The following is a 13487-nucleotide window of genomic DNA, read 5'->3' on the forward strand; positions in this document are numbered from 1 at the left end:
AGCACGGGGAGCTCTGCAAGGCTTCACTACTCCCCCCCCCATTTCCCGAGCCCTTCGTGTAATTTCTATTTTTCCACTTTTAAACTGCCCCCCCAACCACTAACACAGCCACCACCTCCATCACCATCATCACCATCATCACCATCAGCCCCAGAGCACCTAGGGCCCCAGAGCACCCCTAAGTGCCAGCAGCCGGGTGGGGGGTGTGTGTGGGGGGTGAGGCTCCCATTGCCCAGCAGGCCCCAGGGACCCCCCCACGCGAGACCCCTCGCCCACGGCGGCCGGCGGGGGGCTGCCGCTAGGGGGGGTGCGGAGCCGGGCCGGCCCTTCCGCAGGAAGCAGGAAGGGACCGTGGGGAGCTGGGGGTCCGTGGGGAGCTGGGGGGGCTGCGTGGAGTTGGGGGGGGCTGAGTGGGGCTGGGGCTCAGCCCCTGTGGTCCCTGGGGACCCCCCGGAAAGAGGCAGGAGCAGGGCTCGGCGTGCCCTCAGGGGGCGCAGCCCCGCGTGGGTGAGGCTCCCGGCCTCAGCCTGGCAGGGTTTGGGGGCCGTCTGGTGATAAATTAGGGGATAAATGAAATCCTCCATCGCCCACACCATGGGACGAGGCCTCGGTGGTGTCTCCCCAGCTTGGGCCTCGCCGTGGGGAGGCTGCGGGGTCCCACGGGAGGATGGCGCCCAACCCACGCTCCGTCTCCTCCACAGGGCTCCGCTCCCTGTCGCGGGGGTCCGGGGACATGGTGGTCCTGCGGGCTGGCCTCTGCCCCGGCCTCACGGAAGAGATGATCCAGGTCCTCCGGGCGAACAACGTCAGGACGGGTAAAATGGGGGGGATCGGGGTGGGGAACGTCGGCCCCGGCACCTCCTGGGGGGCTCTGTGCTCTGCCCCCACGCAGGAGCTGCCTGCTGTGGTCGTGGGTTGTCCGGGCTTGGCCTCCAGCTCCTCATCCCTTGTGCTGTTTGCAGTGGTGGACTTTGTGTCGTCAGACCTGGAGGATGTCTCCCAGAAGTGCTCCCTGTCCTACAAGGTAACGGGGTGCCCCCACGTCCCGGCGTTCCAGCTGGGGAGCTCAGAGCTCAGCTCCCTGCTGGGATGGGCCTTTTTGGGGGGGAGCCCATGGCGAGCATCGGTGGCCCCAAACTTCCCCGGTCCCTTTTACAGGTGTCTCTCTGCCCGCCAGGCGCTGGTTGCGGTGAGACGTGTGCTGCTGGCCCAGTTCTCGGCCTTCCCTGCCAACGGGGCAGATCTCTACGAGGAGCTCAAGAGCTCCACGGCCATCCTGCCCACGGGGAGCCCCAGGTGGGGACAGCGCCGGGAGAAGGTCGTGGCTGCCCTGGTTGTGGGGTGGTGGTGCCCTGAGCGGGCTCAGTGGTGTCCAGAACATCCCAAGCAGCTGTCACCGGGGTCTGGCTTTGAGAGGAGAGAGGAGGTTTTTGGTCCTGTGGCTGCAAATCAGCTTGTTTCTGTCCCTGGAGGGAACGATGCTGATGTTGTCCTTGCAAAAGCCCGCATGTGTGTGGGGAGGTGGTTGTGCATCTCATTTCTAGGCTGGGCAACATGCTCTGGAGGGCTCTAGAGAAGAGGGCTGTGGATGTGGGAGGGCTTTGGAGTCGTGAAGTCCAAGATTGGGCATGGGAGTGAGTTTCTGTCTTTTCCCTGCTCTTATTTCTCTCCTTCCTCAGTCTCCTTGCTGGGCTGTAGCAGGGAGGATGCAGAGAAACCCCTGGGTGTTCAAATGTGGCTCCCAGCCCTGCAGCTCCTCTCCAGTCCAGGACGAGCCCTTTGTACCCACCACCCTGCAGATCTGCTGCAGCCCGCGGTGCGGAGAGAGCCGGGGGTGGGAGGGAAGGAGCAGAGCCCGGGGCGTGTGTCCACATTTGGGAAGGGGGCTGTAGGGATGGGTGTCTGGGCTCTGCTGCTTCCCATATCCCAGCCTTTCTGTCTGGGGGCACATTGATGGTCCCACTTTGTGTTGCACCCACAGCCTGGACCAGATGCTGGACTCGGGGCTGTACACGGGGGAAGTGACCGAGCTGATGGGCGCCCCGGGCAGCGGGAAGACACAGGTGAGTGGGACAGAGGAGATGAGAGGGGCATTGGGGAGGACGTGGTGCCTTCAGGCACACGAAGCATCAACTGCCCCAAACTGAGAGCCCTCGGGGAGCGAGGGATTTCTCAAAGGGGGAGAGCTGCTTGCCAGTCCTGTTGGCTCTCAGGCTGAGGCCATCAGAGGGATTTTGTCATTGGCAATAGTTGGCCTTGTCATTTTTCTGTGGGTATGGGCAAAAATAAAGCACTGGGTGAAACAGGCGGCGCTCAGATGCTGCTTGCATCTCCAGTGGTCTCCAGCCTTTCCCAGAGCACAAGGCAGCCCCAGCAGGAGGATGGAACCAAGTTTCTGGCCACCCTGGTGGCTCTGGGGCTGACACCAAGGTTAGGGGACCTTGAGGGCTCCCCTTGTCCTTCGGGAGGTCTGGCTAACGCCACATCCCTGCCTCTCCAGGTGTGCCTCAGCATCGCAGCCAGCGTGTCCCTCGGCCTCAAGCAGCACGTCCTGTTCCTGGACTCCACGGGGGGGTTCACCGCCTCCCGCCTCTACCAGATGCTTCAGGCCCAGGCAGAGGATGAAGAAGAGCAGGCAAGTTTTGGGGAGCCCGTCCCGCTGCTCCTCCACCACTTGTGCTAAAACTGCCTTGGCTCTTGCCTGCCGACAGTCCCAGCGGTGGCTCAGCTGTCGTCTTGTGTCCCCATGGGCTCTTCTGGGTCCAAACTCTTCCTCCTGAGGCCACTTTGGTTTTTCTTGGGGAGGCTGTTGGTGACACTGCTTTGTCACAGCTGGAGGCTCTGCAGCGGATCCAGGTGGCCCGCGTGTTCGACGTCTATGAAATGCTGAGTGCCCTGCAGGAGGTGCGGGACCGCCTCTCCCAGCAGGTAGGAGCCTGGCTCCACGTCCTTCTCCTCGGCAGGCGACACCAGCTCACCCCATCCAGGGGACATCCTCCCTGCAGCTTTGGGGCATTGGAAAATACTGCTCAGCACTGCACGGGGTGCTTTCTTCCTGCAGGCGGTGAGCTGCACGGGACCTCTGAAGACGGTGCTGATCGACTCGGTCTCGGCCGTGATCCACCCGCTGCTGGGCGGCAGGCAGTCAGAGGGTGAGACACGTCGTCGGGGCACAAGGCTGATGGCAAAATGCTGCGGGTGCAAGGCTCTTCTAGAAGAGCATCGTCCTCCTACGCGTGCTGTGCCTGGGGCTGGGGCAGGACTGATGAGAGTGTGGCTGCTCCTGGCTTGTCCTTTGCAACTGGATAAAAGGGGAGGCTGTTCACAGCATTATTTGCAGCATTATTTGCAAAACTTCAAGCTAGCTGTGGCCATGCAGGCTCATGCCAGGGGTCTGAAACCTGGCTGGGGATGCATTGAGCTGTTTGCTTAATGAGCAAAACCTCTGCTTATGGTGTTGTGTTGTGGTAGCTAGCATAGTTTGTAAAGCTCCCTGTAGGCTCTTTTTGCCACATAGGCTCAAAGATCAGGAGCTGAGGGGCTTTCTTCTGGCTGAGATGCTGAGGAGACCCTCAGACACCTTCCAAAACATCTCACACCTCTATAGCAGCCAGTGCTATCACAGGAGTTCCCCTCGTGGCCATGGAAAATGAAGCTGTGAACTTCAAAGAGGGGTCCTGTGCCTGCTAAATCAGCCTGGCCAAGTTGGTCTGGAGCTCCTGGTGCTTTTGTAGGTTTTTTTTTGGCCTCAGGGCTTCCAAGGTGGAAGACAAAGGAGTGGGATGGCTCAGGGTTTGGTCTGTCCATGTCAAATCCATTTGCCTGGGCTCCCAGTAGAGGTCCCTGTGTGGTGCTGGTGTACAGCAGGGATCTGTGGGTGCAAACGGTACAGCAGGGTGCTGGAAATGGGGTGAAGGTGCCCGTCAGCACTGTACCCAGGGCTCCCACAGATGTAGGTGTCACCTGCCTTCAGGGTGCACCTTGGGGACTGTTCCCTGTTTCAGTTGGAACCCCCAACAGCCCCGTGCCTTGTCCTCCTCCAGGCTTGGCCATCATGATGCAGCTGGCCAGGGAGCTGAAGATGCTGGCCAAGGAGTTCAGCCTTGCGGTGGTGGTGAGTGTTGCTGTGCCTCGTCCTTCATGTGCCACAGCAAGGAGCCCAGGAGAGATTTTGGAGCACTTGTGAGGGGGGACCCCATTCCCAGCTGAGCAGGAGGCTGTCACTCAGTGCTCTGCTCCCCATGTAGCTCTGCCTCTGCAGCCTGCGGATGTCTTGTTCCAGCAAGTGTGGAGCAAGGACAGGGCTGGTTTGCTGCCTGCTTTTGTTGCTGCCCTCAGCCAACAAGCCATTCACTTGATTGAGCAAGGCAGTGTTAAGTACAGACAGACCAAAAGGCTCTCTATTTATTTTTGATTACGCACCATTTATTTAAGAGGCTGGCTAGCTTCTGAAGTAACCTCGTGCTTAGTTACCATGGAGGAATTGCAGGGCACTGCATTGCACAGAGCTGGGGACTGGGAAGGGCCTTGCTGTTCTTCCCCCAGCTCTTGGCCAAGCAATTGACTTTGCTTTGATGCTCCCAGGCAGGTTGCAGTGACCACAAATAATGGGTTTGAATTGGAAAAGCCACAACAGAAAGTGGTGGCATGCTGAACCTGGCATGGGAAGGCATTGAGACAGTCCTGCCCTTTGCTCTGATAAGCAGCGAAGGAGGACAAAATGTCTTTAGGGACACTTGGAAATTCCAAATTAAACTTCTGGGTGGCTTCAGCACCAGGAGCTGCTGCAGCTTGCAGATAGGAGTGAGCTCACGTCCGAGTACGTATCTGGTGCAGTTGCATGGGCTGTGTTTCAAGGGGATGGCACAGTTATGCTAAGGAGGAGAGCGCAGGAAGGAGAAGAAAGAAACTTCCCAGAAGTAGCAGCTTGGCCATCATCTCCTGGCAATCTCTGGTGTTCCACTGAGTGGCACCGCTTTTCCCTGGGCGTGATGAGTGTGTCTGTGTGGCAGGTGACTAACCAGGTGACCAGAGACAGCAGCACCGGCCTGCTGAAGCCAGCCCTTGGCCGCTCCTGGAGTTTTGTGCCCAGCACCCGGGTGTTGCTGGAGAGCAAAGGAGCCCCCTGGGAGGAGGTCACCACGCGGCGCAGCGCTTCCTTGGCAAAGTCACCGCGGCAGGTGAGGCTCCCACTGGCCAGCAGCCCTGCGATGGAGAAGTGACTCAGACCTGGGCTCAGAGCAGAGGGAGGTTCGTTATGGGGTAGGGCAGGATCAAGCCCCCTGGGGGGACCCAGTGCAATGGCAGAGGAGCAGATGCAGCCTGGCTGCATGCTATGGAAGAAAAGAGCACCTGTTCCCCACAGTCTGAGCTTGTATTTATAGGCACGTTAAATGAGAGGCACTGCTTGCAGTCTAGGTCACCTTGTTCCTCGTGCTCATCTCGCTCTCGGGATGCTGCGGAACCAGCTCAGACACCTGCAGAGGTGACCCTGGCCTGATCCTGCCTACGCGCGGGACAGCGCTGCCTCAGCCCCCTGGCTCTGAGCCCTCTCTGCCTCCTGATCCAAACGGCTTTGGATGCGGCGGTGTGCTGGGCAGCGACATGCATCCGGGATGTGCTAAACGAGAGTAATAATAGTGCATCTGGGGACATCTTTCTTTACTAAATTGCATCCTCTATTTGTCTCTGTGTTCAGCAGACCTAGTTAAAATGAGGGCAGAAAAGTCCTCAAGGGGATGGATCTGGGGATTTTGGCCCTGGGGCAGGTGATGGAGTGATGTGCAGGCTTGCCCTTTGTCCCAGCACAGTGAAGTTAAGTTCCTCTCTGTTTCTCCTTGCAGCCGACAGGGATGCAGGTGGAGCTGGATATTGGAAACAGTGACGTGCAGGAGCCGAGCCCAGCGACACCCACAGAGGGGCTCTGATGTGGATGGAAAAGCAAATGTCAAGGTCCAGGAGAGCCGAAAAAAAAAAACAAACAACATACAAATGTTGAATGTTTTACATTCAGCCCATCTGAGTCCTGCAGCCCCAGGGAGGACCAACACCAAGCAGCTCCTGTTCTTCCACACCTGGGAGAAAATGTACGTGGGGTTCTCTGGAGACCTTACTCAGCACATACAGGCTGCGGTGGCTGGGCCCTGTGGGCAGCACAGCAAACGGGTCACCTCCTCTGCAGGTTTTGTCTGCAGCCAGCAGAGCTGCCCTGTCTTCAGCTGCTGGCTTGGGACCAGCTGGCATGTCCCTGTGCAGACCTGCAGCTTGTCACAGTGGCTTCATTGCCCCCATCACTTGCTGTCCTCTGGTCGTGGAGCTCTCTTCTTCCTCAGGCAGCCCACAGTGGTCTTGGTTGAGAAATTAAAAAGGTGTTGCACACTGCTGTGCTATTCAAGAGCTGGAAATCATTTGATGGTAAATTCTGTTAAATTTCAAATTTCTGATTGCTCCCTAGCAGAAGTGGGGTGGGAATGGCGGTTGATGAACAGGGATGCGATCGGGTGCTTGATCTGACCCCATAACAACAGTGGGGCCCTGAAGGGAGCCGCCAGTATTTCTGGGGCACCGTTGTGCTGCTCAGTTCCTGTTGTGGGCAACCTCCTGGGGCGTGTGCAGAGCTGGGGAGGAGATGAGAGGCTGGGATGGAGTGTGGCCTCTCTTGACTCCAAATTTCTAGATCCCCATCCTCCTTATGCTCAAGAGGGGTGCAGGAAACCTTCAGTAAGTGAGCTGAGTTACAGCTTTGAGGCTGCTGATGCAGGTTGTGGTGGCTGGGACTTGGCAGGGCATTCTTATTAAACTAATGGCAGTGAAAATAGATGTATTTTGAAGCCATTTATTTGCATTCCTGGGATTTCCAGGCTTGGAAGATGAGTGGGGCTGGTTATGCCCAGGGAGCTGCAGCCGGGCTGGCCGGGGTGAGGAGCAGTGTGTTTTTACTGTCTGCGGGAGGCAAGTGCTGGTCCTTACCAGCAGAAAACCTGGCCCGTTACATCCCTTGAAGCCACGAACAAAGAGCTGGTAACGCAAACATTTCAGCTATAACCTCTATGCTACAATTTTCTCTCTCTGCCTGAGGTTCCTCTTCTGCAGGGAAAGCAAACCGCTCGCGGGGGAGCGCGGGGCAGGGGAAAAGCCAAACAAACATCTTTGGTTACACGTAAACCAGAGGGGTTTTCCCTCTGCCTCCTTCCCCGAACTCGCAGGAGGTGGTGGAGGCGAACGGCTCGCCTCGGGCCCTGCGTCAGCCTCGGCCTGGAGCCAGCCGCGCGCCCGGCCCGCGTCTTCAGGGGCCACGCTCCGGTCCCCGGGAAGTGACAGCAGAAACTCGGTCACTGTCATGGGACGGTGATTCAAAGGGGATGGTGATCCGGAGGGGACGGGGGAAGGTAGTGAAGCGTGTGGGCTGCGCTCCTCTGAAGATTTTGGGCACGGCTGTGACCCCGGGAGGATTTTCTCTCCTTGGCAGTCGGCTGGAGGCAGCTGCTGGAGCTTCGTGCCCTCCTGGGGAAGGACGGGGTAGGTCGGGGGGGCGGCGGGGAGCGGGCTGTGTGTGTGATGTGACGGTGAGGCCCTGAATTTCTGGCTGTGAGTGCCGGTTATCACCCGGCTGGGGGACCCTGTAGTGGGCGGGTGGAGGTTACGGCGATCAGGTGCCAGCCCTGGAAAACCTCAGCTCTCTCCTCGCACTGATTTGCCTTAAATTTACCCAGTAAAGTTGAAAAGGATTTCCTCTCTAAGGAGTTTCTGACCGCTCGGGCGGCGGGGTTCAAAGCAAGCCACGACCTATCCACACGCCCCCCTGAATAAACCCCCAACCCCAGCTGCCGGGCTGGGGTCTCGAACCCGGATCCTTGAGGCAGCGCTGCCCCCCCTCAGCCTCCTGAGGGCGCCAGCGGAGCCTCGGCGCCTCCCGGGGGCGGGCCGGGCCGGCCTCGCCATGGCGGCCGCGGCGGGGGGCAGTTGCCATAGCGCCGCCGCCGCCGCCTCACGGAGCGCAGGGCCCGGGGCGGAGCCGAGGCCTGGCCCGGCCCAGTGCCCGCGGCGGGACGGGGCAGGTGAGGAGGCGGCGAGGGCCGGAGGGAACCCGGGGGGTGCTGCCCCGCCGGGTGAGGGGGGATTAGGGGGAAGCCGGGGAGCCGCTGAGGGTCGGGGGAAGAGGGGAGGCTGCGGGGGGGCGGCTGCAGCCTCTGCTGCTCGGGAGAGAGGCGTTGGGCAGTGCTGTACTCCCGTGTCCCCTCCTCAGAGGGGCTGTGAGGGTTTCAGATGGAAGCCGAGCAGCTGGGGATGAGCGCTGAGCTGTCCTAGGGCTCTTTGTTGAGGCTGTGGTCCCCCTGCGTGTGGTGGCGGTTGGAGGGGAGCTGGCTCGGTACGGGGGAAGCACACCTGAGGGGATGCCTCCTTGGTGGGAACAAGTTATGCTCTGAGGAGGGGCTCTGCCTCGCTTCTGTGGCAAAAGCGAGGGCGTGCGGCGGGGCGAGAGCTGTGCGAAGCGCCGCAGAAGGCAAAAGGAGCTCAGAAAATAAAAGTAGCCAGCTGCCGTTACCGGCCTGTTCCCGTAAGCCGGCCAAGGTGCTTCCTGCCGAGAGCATTGACGTATCGCCCCATCGGTTCCTTACCAGCAGCTTGCATTTGATTGCAGGTTAATAAACACAAGTCCTCGGCAGTCTGAGCCTTTACGGATCAGGGGCTTGGCCAAGCAGCTGAGGATGAATGCGCTCGATGGTACAGCGGGGTGATAAACGAGCTGCTGCGCTGGAGTTTCGTGTTTTCAAACGCAGCGAGGGCAGCCAGGCTCGCCTGCGTGCTGCGGAGATAAGTGTAATATTAACGTGGCGATAGGGATGTTCTGGCTCTATGGTTCTTTGATTAAGATACGTTCGAGGTAATGTTTAACTTCCTGAGGCATAAAACTGTTGTGTTTGGGTGTTTTGTTTGAGCTCTTTATGTCGCCTTCTCCTCGCTGACACAGAACGCGTCTTCCGTGGGTAGCGTGGGAGGCCTCGGACCACGGTTTGGGAGAGCTCTCTGAGAGCAGAGGAGGAACTGACAGCAGGCTTCTCTGCCTTCTGACCCGATTATGGTACCGGTGGAGAACTTACTGGATTTGCAAAATGCTTTTTTAGTTCTCTTTTTCAATCGGATGGCAAATGACAGGTGCAGTACAAGTTGGCATTCTTAGTAACGTAGCAGGTGGTATTTTTTTTTTTTAAATTGAATGTTATATTTCAAGATAAGTAATGATTAAGGCATATACATGATGGCACGGAACGAAAACAAATTAGTATTTACACCTTGTCATCATTTCCACTGCTACCTTGTTTATCCAGAGCTGAGAGGTAGAATGCCAAGCTATTAGCTTAAAATGTTTTGTTTTGTTTTTGTTTTTATGTGATTTCTAGATCCTCGTGTTTATCTACCCCTGCTCCATCAAATACTGTTGTCTCTTTAACATTTTTTGTGTTTGCAGTGGTGGGGAGGAATATCTTGTATCATTCTTAGGAACCTTTGCTTCTGTAAACATAATTACTTTCAGAAGAACAATTGGGTCTAATGAAACAAAACGATTGACTTGGGCTATTGTTGTGTTTTCTATTATGGGTAATTCTCTTTGCTTGTGTGAATCCTGTTGCAGAGAGTTACCCAGCTGTAGTGCTCTGTGGTTTCCTTGTCCCCTCAGCTGGTAGCAATTGGACTTTAATTAAAAGCTGATTGCCATGACATTGGTGTTCATGGATAACTGCTTAATGGCTCAAGTTTTTTGTTGAATTGGAATAGCTTTAAAGTCGTAATTTAAATATTGTGTTTAAGTGCAGGGTAGTAAAAATAGGCTGTGAGGTTTAGGCTTTCTCGTTGGGAGGCACACTTAACTGGGCTTTTAGGATTTAAAATCAGAGCAGAATGCGATATTCCACAGTAAGCATACAAAGCAATGAAATATATAAACTGGATTTTGAGGTTGGTGGTCACTAGCTGAATTTGAATTTATAACCAGAATCTATCTTCATTTCTCCAGGCCTTCATTTTTTGATTTATCGTGGTTGATTTCAGTATGTGTTTTTTTTTTAATGGTATTTAAGTGTGTAGTTTTCACTTGGGCATGTTCGTGCCATGGTTTGTTTATAAGAAATTACAGAGACTGTAAATGCTTCAGTCAGGCTAGAGTGTGATTCGGGTTGAATCTACAGTGCTATATATAGAAGGGTTATTAAAACTTGTGCCTTAGACTTTGAACCAGCTTTTGTGTGGTGGAAGGGCATAAGCAGATTTTCACACAGTTGTCTGCTGCGTGTCCTTGTGCCTGCTTGCCTCCCTCTGGCTCACCTGGAGCCGTGCTGCAGGCAGGCTGTCCGTCTGATCCAGCACCCAGCTTCGTGGCCTCGCCTCTAGCCGGGTAAAATGCTGTCCTCGTCCAGCATGTGTTGGCTTCCCTGTAACATGTGCGGGAAGAAATGTGTTCAGTTTAGGTTAGCTTTCCATCTCTTAGAGCTCATTTTCATGTGCATATAGAGAATTTCAGCGTCTTTTCTCCGAAGCCTTTGACCAGTCCTGAGGAATACAGAGCGTGATCCAAAGATGAGAAGTTAGGAAGACCTGGGCCTTGGAACCAGCTGCTTAGTGCTTAGGAGTGAAAGGGCAGGTAGGGATTAATAAAATACTTTGCTGGAAGAAGGCTTGTGAGATGCAAATAGCTGTGTGTGTGCGCCTCCCTTATTTGGGTGCAGCTCACATGAACTGCTCATGACCTGGGGCAGAGGACCTGCTGGTGGGTGGTAGTGAAGATGAGGGAACTTGGCACTTCTCTGGGGTCAGAGCTCTGTCTACAAGCACAGCATGACTTTAAATTACTGAGTATTGCTAGCAGTCTGGTGGGGGCTGCATACTTGACCTAATGTCACAGGGAAGCGTTAATGACTGATGCTGCGGAAAGGTCTGTGTTGTGGGATGACTTCGCTGCTTGCCTGCCTGCATACTGTGCTCTCCGATTCGCCGTGTTCGTCTGGTGCAAATGTTTATCCAGCAAATGTTTTATTCCTCCCCTGATCGCCTGTTTCCATTGCGAAACCCCAGCCCATCCCCTGCTCCCCAAATTCCAGTCATTAGTCTTGATAGCACCTATCAGTACCTCCCGTATCGTGCTTGTTTTCCTTCGCTTCCTGGGGATGGTCATTGCGAGAAGCCAGAAATTAGTACTTTGAACTTGCACCAGCTGGCATTCAGGGAGCACAGAACACTGCAGGATGAATACATGAAGTCTCCGTTTCACAGGTGGGGAGAGCCAGAGTGGGAGAATCGCAGCACCGCCGAGTCGATGTCAGAAGCAGAACTTGTCTGCACGCCAGGTTTTCTAACCATATGGTACATGCCTCTGAAGTTGGTTATTCAGTCTTCAGAGAACATTACAAGGTTGAAAAATTACAGTTTTCTTTAAGAAATGGAGTATGACTCTCAGATCAGTAATTCATATTTTTTATTAGCTTTTCCCCTCTTTCTCAGCCAGTTCCCTCAGAGCTGGGAGCTTATTCTCACTTCTGAAAACCCTTCTTGGCTTTTTTAATTTATGTTCCCGCGAGGTACTTTCTTTAAAAAGAATTGTTCCTTTCAGAGACGCTGTTTATTCTTCTCAGGCTCTGTAAAATCTATGGATTTTTCACATTAATTGCCCTGGAGGTTTTCACTTCTGTCTAAAATATTAGTTAGGCTTCTTTCTCTAACAAATCCGCCCTCTGGCCGCTCTGCCGAATAATCCCAGAATAGGAAATCTCACGTTGTATTTCCATGTAGACTAAAATATTAATATTGGCATTTTTTTCCTTGACACCTTTTATATTCAGAGGGTTGTGGGATATGCATAAAAGAACGTTTGTAAGCACTGCGTATTTTGAATCCTTAGCCTCTAGACTGATGTTAAGTGAGATTCTTAAACAGGCGAATTTAAAATACTCTCCTTGGGGAGTAGCTTGTTGTGCAGTAACCTCTGCAAGGAGGACAGCTTCCTTGGGCGTTATATAATCTATAGATACCCCTGGATAATTTGAGATTGCAGTGTCACAAAGGTCGTCGCTGAATCAATGCCACTTACTATGTCCGTGAGTTTATATTGGTTTGGCTTGGTCCCCAGATGACTCACAAACCATAATTTGCATCCTGGGGAAGTCCGGACTAAAACTGGTGTGTCACCACTGCTCGGTGATGTCAGAGCACCCCGCTCAGGAGGCAGTCACCAGTCGGTGACTTGCACATTTTGCTCACCCTGCCGCTCTGGGGAGCTGGCAGCATCCCTCAGATGAGCAATTTCTGGAATGTTGTGCTTGAGGATGTGTGGGGTTGCAGAAGGCATCGATGGTTTTGTTCCAGGACTGTGCTGAGGCTGCTTGGGACTGCCGCGGTGACACGGACATGTGCTGAGCAGCAGTGCTCTTAGGATGGGAGGGCTGGTGCTCGATGTGATAAACCATGGTGGGGATGGAGCCACGATGGGCAGTGCTGCTGTGTTGTGGTGATGAATCCCTTCTCTATAGGATTGTCTTACAGTTTGTGCTATACTTCTCTTAAAATGGGGCTTTTATCCATCTGATGGAGTAGTGTTCTTCACGGATCCTTGCGTATGATCACTCAGAGGACGTGCAGGCCCTTGGTATCCAGAACAGGTTTTTAAGATGGCAAACTAACCCTTAAAAGAACAGAAATGGTTCCTCTGTTTAGAAAAAATAATTTTTCCTTTAGAATCCTTGAACCTTTTTCTACATATGCCTAGTGCTCTGAGCTAACAGCAGAGACGGATGAAATGTCAAGCTTGATAGATTGGTGGAGCTGGTTTTTGGTGGTTAAACAATAATGAAACTGTTATATGGTTGCAGGGAAACACTGCTCTCTGTGTGCGGACTTCGTCCCGGAGAAAGTTTCAATTGTTCCCAGGAAGGGCTGTTTCTAAAATGCAGCTTCTGTGGCTGGTCACACAGCTGTCTAAATTACTGGCTGTCTTGAGGCCATTACACAAGCATTACAAAATAGTTTGGAAACAGTTTATTTTTCAGATTCCGAATCAAGTGTAGATCTCAAAGTCCCTTTTGAGCGTATAATCAAAAAAAGTCGAAATCGAAGCCGGTGTTTACAGAGGCTGATTTATGCTCTGGGAGCTCCAAGCGCAGGTTTCTTCCCGTCAGAGGCTGATACTTGTGTAATTCGTGCCTTCTGTCTCTCAGACCGAAAATCTTATCGGTGGTCGCATGTGATCGTGCCTTTCCACGTGGGGTTAGTCAAATCTAGCCGCTCGTCGGGTGTCTGCCTGTGCGCAGGGCTCCCAGGTAAGATGAGTAAGATCCTCTCTTCTTCAGAAGAGAAGTGAGGAGGAGTTGATGCAGGCATCTGATGAAAATAAACTCAAAAACCTCGGCCTTCTTGTTCGTTCTTTTCCTGTCGTCGTTTCTTCTGCTTGCTTCTCTGAGTCAAGGGGAGATCGCAGGCTGATTTCTGCAATGCAAAGA

At 54.2% G+C, this 13487-nt stretch overlaps 2 protein-coding genes across 10 annotated transcripts in view; both read left to right on the plus strand.

Annotated features, from left to right (window-relative positions):
• Nucleotides 1-308: 308 nt before the first annotated feature.
• On the plus strand, nucleotides 309-6819 carry RAD51D (RAD51 paralog D). Of its 4 annotated transcripts, none has more exons than XM_035343037.1 (11): nucleotides 309-365; nucleotides 701-815; nucleotides 963-1024; nucleotides 1178-1296; nucleotides 1982-2063; nucleotides 2501-2635; nucleotides 2833-2928; nucleotides 3062-3152; nucleotides 4044-4114; nucleotides 5013-5180; nucleotides 5844-6819. In XM_035343037.1, the coding sequence occupies exons 2-11, from the start codon at nucleotides 734-736 to the stop codon at nucleotides 5925-5927; spliced, it is 990 nt and encodes a 329-aa protein (XP_035198928.1). In that variant the 5' UTR covers nucleotides 309-365; nucleotides 701-733; the 3' UTR covers nucleotides 5928-6819. The 4 variants fall into 4 exon arrangements, 3 of the variants coding, with proteins under 3 accessions (XP_035198928.1, XP_035198929.1, XP_035198925.1); XM_035343038.1 differs by lacking the exon at nucleotides 309-365 and adding an exon at nucleotides 446-530 and having other exon boundaries at nucleotides 702-815; XR_004755297.1 differs by lacking the exon at nucleotides 309-365 and having other exon boundaries at nucleotides 541-815; nucleotides 5844-6086; nucleotides 6182-6819.
• A 442-nt stretch (nucleotides 6820-7261) lies between these two features.
• Nucleotides 7262-13487, plus strand: part of RFFL (ring finger and FYVE like domain containing E3 ubiquitin protein ligase) — a 32686-nt gene continuing 26460 nt past the window's right edge. The window contains exon 1 of one of the 6 annotated variants that reach the window (XM_035343023.1): nucleotides 7262-7518. In XM_035343023.1, the coding sequence (XP_035198914.1) occupies nucleotides 7362-7518 (157 nt within the window). In that variant the 5' untranslated portion in view covers nucleotides 7262-7361. Of the gene's footprint in view, nucleotides 7519-7924; nucleotides 8109-8579; nucleotides 8885-9745; nucleotides 9860-11160; nucleotides 11269-13487 lie in introns of those variants that run through there. The other 5 variants (XM_035343022.1, XM_035343024.1, XM_035343031.1 and 2 more) reach the window with 5 other exon arrangements.

Source organism: Oxyura jamaicensis, chromosome 19 (genome assembly GCF_011077185.1).
Source record: "Oxyura jamaicensis isolate SHBP4307 breed ruddy duck chromosome 19, BPBGC_Ojam_1.0, whole genome shotgun sequence".
In the NCBI taxonomy this organism is placed as follows: domain Eukaryota; kingdom Metazoa; phylum Chordata; class Aves; order Anseriformes; family Anatidae; genus Oxyura; species Oxyura jamaicensis.